Source organism: Coffea arabica, chromosome 8e, assembly GCF_036785885.1.
Source record: "Coffea arabica cultivar ET-39 chromosome 8e, Coffea Arabica ET-39 HiFi, whole genome shotgun sequence".
Taxonomy (NCBI): Eukaryota; Viridiplantae; Streptophyta; class Magnoliopsida; order Gentianales; family Rubiaceae; genus Coffea; species Coffea arabica.
The window spans coordinates 39,638,078-39,649,028 of NC_092324.1; the positions used below are offsets into that span (position 1 = coordinate 39,638,078).

At 33.4% G+C, this 10,951-nt stretch overlaps 1 protein-coding gene and 1 long non-coding RNA gene across 2 annotated transcripts; both read right to left on the reverse strand.

Annotated features, from left to right (window-relative positions):
- Positions 1-1,297: 1,297 nt before the first annotated feature.
- On the reverse strand, positions 1,298-3,446 carry LOC140012595 (uncharacterized). Its single transcript, XR_011819773.1, has 2 exons — positions 3,094-3,446; positions 1,298-2,572 (listed from the first exon to the last, which is right to left on the reverse strand). It is a non-coding gene; the product is annotated as an uncharacterized lncRNA (long non-coding RNA).
- Positions 3,447-9,231: 5,785 nt separating this feature from the next.
- Positions 9,232-10,723, reverse strand: LOC140013133 (transcription initiation factor TFIID subunit 12-like). Its single transcript, XM_072062252.1, has 4 exons — positions 10,577-10,723; positions 10,053-10,153; positions 9,611-9,646; positions 9,232-9,493 (listed from the first exon to the last, which is right to left on the reverse strand). Exons 2-4 carry the CDS (start codon positions 10,113-10,115, stop codon positions 9,362-9,364), a joined length of 231 nt encoding a protein of 76 aa, XP_071918353.1. The 5' UTR covers positions 10,116-10,153; positions 10,577-10,723; the 3' UTR covers positions 9,232-9,361.
- Between the last annotated feature and the right edge of the window lie 228 nt (positions 10,724-10,951).

The following is a 10,951-nucleotide window of genomic DNA, read 5'->3' on the forward strand; positions in this document are numbered from 1 at the left end:
GAATGCTAAATTCATTCTCTTTCAATTAATTTGTTTATAATAGTTTTGGCAGTTTCTATGGATAAAAGTTGGATCGACATAAGAGATATTCGCTCAAAAGAGTATGTCGCTGGATTTGAGAAATTTTTGGAATTTGCTACAAAAAAACTTGACAGATTATAACTCAACTATATGTTGTCCATGCATTAAGTGTAAATGTCGCGCCCCATTTTTCGCAATGGAAAAATAAGAATAAAAGGTAGTTATAAAAGATATGATTTTCATTTAAAAATAAGTGAAAAGGACCTAAAATGGGACTTTAAAAAATGTGACAATTTGGGTCCGAAATTTAGTCTAAAAGGGTTTTTAAGAAAAAAATAGGAGTCACCACTTGGTATTGAGTTTGGGTGTACCAAGTCACCCCAAAGAAAATATTTTTTGACAAAAATAAAAATAAAATAAAACAAAACTCTTTTTGACAACTCCAGGTCTTTGAAAAACAAGAAAAAATGGGTTCGGGAGTTACGGTTGAAAGAAAGGGAAGACAAAAGTTCGATCAATTCAAACCTAATGCACCTTTTCAACCTAGTCTAAACTAGCTGCGAGGTTTAGTCAAAATTTTCCTAATCTAACCCTTAATTTTATCATGTTTGGATGTTTCCTACATAGATGCAAATATAAATTTATAAAAATATCGCAAGGGACAAAATGTTCATTCAAGGGTTTAATTGAACCAATCGCATTGATTGCGAATATCAAAATAATTCCTTGAATGTGTCACGAGTATGCGAATGATGAAATTAAAAGAAAAGAAAAGAAATTAAATTATATACATAGATATAAGTGATCAAAGAAAAAGGGAATGCAACATAAAGGGTACGGGAGGCAAAAACTCGTGACAATAATTTTCTTATACAGAGATTAATGGGATATTTAACTAAAAAGTTATAATCACCCATTTCCCATGTTTGAAAAATAATTCTCCTAATATGTACAAGCAAATGAGCTAACTTATTATACAATGTCCTAAATGAAATGCAATTCTAAATGACATGATTAACACATATAGAGGATAGGGGATAATATAATAGGAAATATCATGTAAATGGGAAAATATCCTAAAAATGAAAATATGCGTGAAAATGTAATGAATATCACACAAAGATGAATCTAACGCATGAACAATCTAAGGGTCTAGCGTTGGACTAGCCCATTTCTAAAAATCCTTACTAGCGTTGGACTAGCAAGTAAGCGGAGGGGGAAAAGCCACAGCTAGCATTGGACTAGTGTGGTGACGTCATGCATTTTTAATACATAATAAGACAAGTAGGCATAAATTAAAACAAATAAACACATAAGAGCATGTAGCACGTAACTCATAAGCCATACAACCTACCTATTACATCGGGGAGCGCCTAACTACAATCTAAAAGGGGAAATAAAATAAAACAAATCTAATTATCTTATCTATTACATTTTTTGAGGTATTTAAATGCCCCTCAAATCATTATAAAAATTAATTAAAAAAATTCAAATGAATATTTAAATTAAATAAACAAAGCATATAAAAATATATAAACACATAGGAACACGTAGAAGCACATAAGAGCACGTAATTGACATTTAAATAATAATAGGGGTACCTCCCTTTTGAAGTGGTGACTAAATGGAGTCAAATTGCCCTATTTATACTCAAAATGAACAAAAGAATCATGGCACTAATTTAATTGAAAAATAATAATAATAATAATAATAATAATAATAATAATAATAATAATAATAATAATAATAATAAAAGTACTAAATTCACCTTAACATGTCAAATGTAGAGAAATTTAAGAACATCTAAAAATTACAAGTTAAACATACTCAAAAGTAACATAATTAGCTATTAAAGGAAAAAGGCAATCATAATAAAGAGAGTCAAAATTCACCAGGGACTGAATTGCAAAAATGAAAAAACTTTTGGGGACAAAAATTATATTTTTCCAAAGTTCAAGGGTCAAAATTGAAGGAAAGATAAAGTTCAGGGACCAAAGAACAATTAAATTAAGGACCTAATTGAAAGCAATTTGAAATGTTTTGGGCCGCAATAAAACTACTCCAAAGATCAGGGGTAAAAGTGCAAATTTTGGTTTCTGATTTGGGCAACAAAAAGGCCATCGGGCCATCATTTATTTCTTTGGGCCGAACATTACCCAAGCCCAGCCGAAAATCCAAGACCAAACACACAGGTCAGCCCGTTTTTTATCACTCAAACCCAACCAAAATAAAGCATGGGTCTGACCTTCTAGCCCAACCGCAAATAAGAAACAAGCCCACTAAAAATAAAATAAAATTAGCCCAAACCACATTCCTTTTTCTTTTCTTTCCTTTCTTTTCTTTTTCTTCTTCTCTTTTCTTTCTTTCCTCTTTCTCCACTTCCAGCCGTTTCCTTCCCTTCAGCTTCAGCTGGCGGCCATGGCGGCCTCCGACGGCGCCACCACCGATCGCCGGCAACCTCTCCGATAGCCAAAATTTCTCAAAATACATCTCTCCACTCCATTTTTGGCGTAGATTTCATTTCCGGATTTAGTTTTAACAAAAATTGACCCTAAAGTGGCCAAAAAGCCAAGAAATCAGTCCAGTTTTTATTTTCTTAAAACCTTTAAACCTCCACCAAAAATTATAAAAATTATGCCAAAACCCTCCTTATAACTTCTACATTACAACTATAATCTTAGTTTGACAAGTAAACGACAACAAAATGATGCATTAAGTCAAAACAGCCCCAAAAATGAAGAAAATATTTCAATGCCTTTAAAGCTCAAAACTCCAAAAAATTCAGATAAGCAAACATTTCCAGGCCTGGTGCTAGCTAACGGTCATCCGTTTTGACAACAACATGCACAATATTCAGCTTTTAAATCCATTTTTCCATTTCGGCATTTTATCAAGCATTTGGCATTCATTCCCAGCATCGTTTCTTTTTTCTTAATTTTATACAGGCTTGTCCCAAAAAACTTCAACAACACCACAATAGCAACAAAAATCAGTGAAAGGAAGAGACAAATAGGTAGCCAAACATGCATTTAATCTAATTAATTAAAAAAGGAAAAGCTGGAAAAAAAATACCTCAATGAGGTTGTGGTCCCTTGACTAAAATTTTGAGGAAGTTCCAAGCTCTTTGTCCAACTGGCTGCTGCCTCCTTGTGTCTGAATAGTGTGTGGGTGTGTTGTGTGAAGTGAGCAAAGAGAGGGATATGGCCGAGAGAGTGAGAGAGCTTTCTTTCTTTTTTTGTTCTGTTTTCTTTCTTCTGCCCAGTCTGAGAGAGGGAGAGAGTTGGGGAGTGCTTTTTTCTTTCTTCTGTCTGTTTCCGTTTTTTCTTGTCCTGTCTGCTGTGTGGGGGAGAGAGCCGAGAGATGTATTTTTTGAGCCAAAAGTGGAGTTTGAGTGTTCGTTTGGTCAAAATGATTATTTTTACCAAATGACAAGAAAGATCAAGAAAGTTGAGTGTAGGAATGGGTTAAGTGTTTTTTGGTAGGGAAAATGATGAAAATGTGTAAGTTTTGTAATAATTTGATTTTGATTTTGATTTGATTTTTGATTTTTTGATTTGACTTTTCTTTTCTTCTCTTTTTTTTTTAAGATAAATCTATACAAATGAGCCAAAATATACTTAAAAATGCAGGAAAATAAATGACTTATCAAATAAAAAAAATTCAAGAAAACATAAAATTTGAGAAAAATTTGGTATCTACAGTAAAAATAGATACTTCAAAGGCATAAGTGATGTGAAGTTCCATTGTTGTCTTTGGGGATTTCACAAGACTTATAAAATTTGGGTATATCATGAGGAAATGTATGCATCTCTACATGAAAATCAAAACCATGAATCTATGTCTCATTTTGACTCGGAAGACGATATGGTTGGGATGCTTGAGGAGGGAATGGGCATGCATATTGATAGAGAATTTTTAAGTCAAACCTTAGGAGACGATGTCGGACCTAACAATGATACGACAAAGTTTCTTGAATTATTAGAAGATGCTGAAAAAGAATTGTATCCAGGCTGTGAAGAATTTACAAAACTCTCTTTCGTCACACACTTGATGAAATTGAAGGTTGAATCTAATTGGACCAACAAGTCATTTATAACACTTCTTAGGTTGCTCAAGAGAGCTCTTCCAAAGCCGGCTAACTTACCAGATTCATATCAGGAGGCTAATAAGATAACTAAAGAATAGGGTTTCACTTGTAAGACATATGATGCATGCCCTAACAATTGTATGTTGTTTAAGGGAGAAGATGAAATGAAAGATAGAAGTGACATATGCGAAACCTCTAGATATAAGGAAGGTAGTAAAGAGATAGTTGCAAAACGAATGAAATACTTTCCATTAAAACCAAGACTTCAAAACTTTTCATGTCTTCAAAGACTGCTTCATTGATGAAATGGCACGTAGACGGACGCAGGGATGATGGGGTCTTTAGACATCCGGCTGATTCTCAAGTTTGGAAAAAATTTGATAAACAAAATCCATCTTTTGCTGCTGATCCTAAGAATGTTAGACTTGGGCTAGATGCTGATGGCTTCAATCCATATGGTAGAATGAATTTGAGATATAGCACATGGCCCGTGATGCTTATAATCTATAATTTGCCCCCTTGGTTATGCATGAAGCAACCTTTTTTTCCTATTATCTATGCTTATTGAGGGTCCCAAAGGACCTGGAAACAAGATCGATGTTTATTTGCAGCCGTTGATCGAGGAATTAAAATAATTGTTTGATGTTGGTATACAAACCTATGATGCATCTACTGGAAAAATTTTCTTGTTAAGAGCTGCTCTTTTATGGACAATAAGTGATTTTTCAGCTTATTCAATGTTATCGGGTTGGAGTACATGGGGTGAGAAGGCATGTCCTCGTTGTGCAGAGAACACTAAGTCTTGTCGTTTGAAGCATTGGAAAAAATATTATTTTATAGGTCATTGCCTATAATCAGAGAAGTGCACCTTTCTTCAATGCTTCTATGTCTCAACCTATTCAACATCATGTGATTAGGTCTCAGTCTCAGTCCAAAATGCTTACACCTCAAGTTGGACTTTTGCATAGCCAATTACAATCATTTTCCCAGAGCTCATCAAGATATGACATTAATAATTCAAGTATGAAAACAAGTTTTAAATCAGGTTCAACATCTTTTTTTGTGTTTCTAGAGTATGTGTGATATAAAATAACTGACACAAATTTTTCACTTCTATGTGAACGGTTCAATCTGAAAATACTAAATAGGAGCTAGCACAAGTGCAAGTACAACTTCAATGAATAAGATGAATGAGAATAAAGATATAAGGGGTCCAACTAAACAGTCCAACAAGTGGAACACAAAAGAGAAGCATATTGTGTATTTAACTGAGGATGGAGAGATTGTAGGACCTGATAAAGGGTCATTATATAGTAACCTTGGAATCTTGACCCGAAATGGCTATAGGGTACCTTTGGCTTACCCGTCTTGGACAGAGGTGCCTATTAATATTCTAGATGATCTTTGGAGGGAGGTGCAAGTTAGTTTAATTTTTGCTTTAAAAAAGTGTGAATTTTCAAGTCTTTATATACATATATGTGTTAACATATTTATATAGGTCAATACTGATTTGCCAAATGAGGCTAGAGAATTGATTCTGAGTAATATTGGCATTAAGTGGAAGAATTGGAAATACCGAGTGAAGCAAATGTATCTAGCAAACAAAGACGATATTGAGAGAATAGCACAATTACCTGATGAAAGGATTGAACCTCAACAATGGAGAATCTTGATTTCATATTGGAGAAAGGAGGAAATTCAAGTTATTTTAATGTTCAGCTTTTGACTCACCTTTTAGAGTAAACAGCTAATGTGTACATGATTAGTAGTATGATAACAAAGTGACAATTTTTTATGGTCTATGCAAGCAACTATTGTTAACAAGTAATTTATGTGTACATGATTGCAAACATGTTAAAATGAAATAATTTGGAGCAGAATGTGGTTACTCTTTAATTTAATTGGATGATCATGTAGGCAATTGCAAGGAGAAACAAAGATAGTAGGACAAAATTGTATTTTCCTCATAGGACAGGAAGGACTAGCTTCAAGAATATAAAGAGAAAGGTACCTTGTTAGCTGTTTAGTCTTCATGTTCTCTATGCATTTTCCAAATGATGTTCTAACTCATGCTAATGGCCTAGATGGAAGCCGAAGGTATGGATCAATGTTTTAAAAATCGGACCGTTAATTGAACCGGTGAAGTGAAGGGGTCGAGGTTCAACCGGTCGGACCGGTTCAACCTCGGTTCAATGAATTTTTTTTAAAATAATTTATATAAATATATATATGTACAAAATAAGACATGTAATGGACTAATTTAATATTTTATATGATGAAAAGTTTACTATTTTTTAATAACTTGGATTTTTAAAAATAAATTTTTTAAATTATAAGTTAAAACAAATAAATTTCATCTCAATTTCAATTATATCTAAATCCAACCCCAAAATATCACAATATTTTGAAATTATACAAAATTCATGTCTCTGAGAATTTAGATATTATGAATTTAAATTTAATTTACGTTTTGGGATTTAGAGATTACAATTTAAAAAAGAAAATTTGGAATTCAAAGGAAATCAAGAAAATCGAAAATAGAAATGTAAACTTGATAAGAAACAAAAAATAAGATAAAAGTGAGTGGTTGTGGCATTAAATAATTTGAGTTAAAAAAATTCTTTTTTAACTTTTTTCAATTTAATGGACAAAAACAAAATTAAAAGATGGAAGAAAACATCAATAAATTAAAAATAAAGAGGTTTGATTAAAAAGGGAGTGACAAAAGAAAAGAGGATAGAGAGAGAGAGAGAGAGAGAGAGAGTTGAAAATTAAAAAGAAAGAGCCATGAGGGGATGAGATTTTGTAAGAAAAATGGAAAAAAGAAATATGAGTGTTTGCTTTATATAAATAAGTTATCAAAAAAAACTAATAAGATGTGATGGTGCAACGGTTAATACATTGGTCTTTTATTACAAAGGTCTTGGGTTCGAATCTTGATTGCTGCATTTTGCAAAACTTAAAAAAAAAAAAAAAAAAAAAAAAAAAAAGAGGGAAAGCTGAAAACCGGAAAACCGCCGGTTCAATCCGGTTCGGCGGTTTTCACGGTTCAACCGGTCTTTGACCGGTTTTCTAGCAAAGTCAACAATGTCATTGAACCGGACCGGTGCCATGGCCGGTTCGCGGTTCAACCGGTCGAACCGGCCGGTTCGGTCCGGTTTTCAAAACATTGGTATGGATACATCTCTTGTGAACCTTTTTTGTGTTACACGTGAGCCTACCAAGGATGAAGATACACGTAATCTAATTGTAAGATTACCTATTCTTTTGTCATCATTTTCTTATTTTTTTTTTGTTAGCAATGACATTGTTTATTCTTATGGATTTCATGTTTTAATCAATTGCATGTAGACACAACTTAAAGACAGCTTGTCTCAAGTGCCCGAGGAAGAGCAAACTGAGACATTCAAGAACAATGTGTGGGTTGAGCATAGGTGACTGGACGCACGAGGTCATGTTAGACGCGTGGGGAAGTATACCTCTGTGGCCCAAAGGCATGTACTAATGAATGATAGGAAGGCGATTATCCAAGAAATAAAAAATCAGATTGTTGAGGAGGTACGAGAGGAAGTATTACAGCAAGTTAGAGGAATGACCTCACATGAATCTAGAGAAGAGATAAGAGTAGAGTTTAGTGCACAATTTGAGTATATGCAGAAGACCATTGGTTTCTTAATGTCGCATTTGGATGTCAATGCCTTACCCATGCTTCTAGATTGGATTTTTGGTGCTTTTCCTAGTCGATAGGTAACGAAGTTTCAGAAAGTTGTCATGTTTGTATTTCATTTCATCCACGTGTCTAATATAAACTAATATCTTGAAGGGTCCAGCTGAGTCTACTAATCAAGGAGGATTAAACTTGTGATAGATTTGGTAAGTACTTTTGGCTTTTCTCTTCCCTTCTTCATGACTTTGCTGTTGAATACCACCCTGTTGCAACTTGATGTTCTGATTGCTGCATGTTATCTTCTACTTTCTCAGGATTAGGCAAATAACTAGCTGCACTCAATTTGAGATGCCTTAACTGAGACATCAGCCAAATCTCTAGCAGCAAAGTTGGATGCTTTTTCGATCTCTTGCTTGTCCAAGGACCATAGACTATGATTGTCTGCAGATTCTAGTGAGTGCAAGGTGCTGACTTTTGAGTGTTTGCTTTGTTATGATATGTATAGTTTGTTTTGTTATGGTAGACCAGCCATTTATGCAGTGCCATGTTGGGTTGGCATTAATACTCAACCATTTATTTTGCTGCAAATAAATTTTGTCTTTTTCACGTAAGGCTTATGGATGGATTTCTTTATAGTTTTGGGCTTTTAAAAAAAATATGAAAACCTGTTGAAAAGGAGAAAAAAAAACAAAAGAAGATGCTTTTGTGACTTGCAGTTTTACTAGTCACAAGGTTTTTGGGTCTCACTTTTAATGGTAAATTAGTGGGTCCCGATAGAACTTGTGACCAACAAAACATGACACAAGATCTTTTATGACTATTACTTGCATGTCACAAATAAATTCTAGTTTTTTTGACTTTTTATTACATTCAAAATGCAAGTCATAAAAAGTATTTTTACAAGTCACAATTGATAATGTGACTTTCATATTCAAGTCATAAAAAATTTGTGACTATTAAATCCGTGACTTTCATATACATGTCACAATGTAGTCACAAAAAGTTTTTGTGACTCTCTGAACCTTTTATGACTATCATTAACAAGTCACAAAAATAGCTTTTTCTAATAGTGACATTCCATAATTTGTGAGTAATGCTATATTAAAATTGAGTTAATTAGACCCTGTTTAGCTAAATTTACTTTATATGGTCAATTAGAGCTCCTTATGACACAGTTTTGCTTATAGCGAAGTCAGGCAAGATCAAATGATGAACAACTTCGTAGATAGAAAAAATAACACAAAGGATAACAATGTAGTCATATATAGACTAAATTATGAAAGAAATATATACATCGACCTATTGATAGCAAAAATAAGAAGACAAGATACCCAACAGTTGCAATTTAGGCAATTAATCACGATTCTAATGTTGATGCCTAACTTTTATGTGGCTGCATCACATCATATAAAGAAGAAATGAAAATGTAATCCCCAAATAATCACACCACGAAGCATAAATAAACTTGATTCTTTTTTAGTTAGAAGGTTAGGTTCATGGTGGTGAAACAGTTTGACTCACTCAGGAAACTTAAGAAAAGCGACAACACTTACTCCAACCCATGGAACTAGCAATTCAAGGGTTGCTCATGTAGGTTCACGTCCTTTTGTCGTGGTACTTGTAGGACCTTTAGCTAAATGACTCTTAGGATATCCATCCACTTGTCCAGTTGAGTCCCTAGAATTCAATGTCTCACCTGCCAAAACTGATTTCTTAATCTGCCAAAGGAGATGGAATTGTCAAAAAACATGAGTTAATGTTGTTTCTCGGTGTGAATTCATGTATACACATGGAAAAGTGCCTGCAATCACAATAGAAAATGAAGCAATACATACCATTGCAAGTTGTGCTCTATGAATATCACTTGTAAGCTACAAAACCATAAGATGATCAGCATCAGAAAAGCTCTCCAAGCTATATCATAAATCAAAACTTGACCAAAGTGTATAAATTTTATATTAAACTTCAAAGGTAAAATAAGTTATAAATTGCAAAACCATAAGATGATTAGCATCAGAAAAGCTCTTAAGCTATATCATAAACCAAAATTTGACCGAAGTGTATATATTTCATGTTAAACTCCAAAGGCAAAATAAGTTATAGGCTGCTAGCACAAAAAGAGCAATCAAAATGTTTTACTGGCTTTTTGTACATCTTAATCTCATCTCCACTGAATCCTGGAAAAGTCATATTCCATTTTCTTTTTAAATGAAAGCATTGACAAAATATTAAAAATTGCATTTGATCAACCACCATGAATGGAATTCCAAAACTAACCCAAATGTAGAATAATGTGGCAGATTTGCGGTGCTTAGCCAATGAACAACCAAATGTCGTCATCTGGAATTCTGCATGGACCTTTTCTTACATGAATCTTCCTAGATGAAAAAATTGTTTTGTCTTAATTTCGGATCATTATCTCAAACTAAATTATGGTAAGTATCTACTGCAGTTCAAGAAAATAAATCAAATAGAACCAAATGACATTTTTAAACAAAAGCATATGTTTACTAATTTCTTAACAAAAAAGGACTTTGCAGAAGACAAACAAGGGCAATGACAGGTGCAAATATCCATATAACTGACTAATTGATTAGAGGAACACTATGACCAATGATGAATGAAAAACATGACCTTAGTTCTTATAAACATGCAGCAAACAAAATTATCCAAATACTCTTGAAATACACTTAATAATGAGCTATTAACGGTTTGAACAATATTAAACTATTAAAAGTTTGAACAACACAGCAAATGCAAAACCATTTTCCACAATTTTTCATTTAAAGAAGCATATTGACCTGAGCATGAAGTCTTGCTGCTGCACCTCTGTTGGCTCAAAATATTCAATTTCTTCCATCTTGCATTCAGGTCTACAACTTTCTACATCCAAAACTACCTTTTGCGGTAAAAGTTTCATTTCTAGTGAACTAATGTTACAAAAGTCAAATAGTTATAAGGAAAAAAAGGGCAGTGGATATTCTAGTAGTTCTAGAAAATTTACCACGATTGATGGAAGATAAATGAACTCTCTAGTTGAGAGAAAATCATTCTATGCAATCTCTTATATAGTCCTATAAACAAAAGATGCGCAAATAGCAATCAGCTTTGAAATGAGTACTAATCTTTCAACTACTTGTACATAAGGAGTATGCTCTCACAACTTCTAACATCAT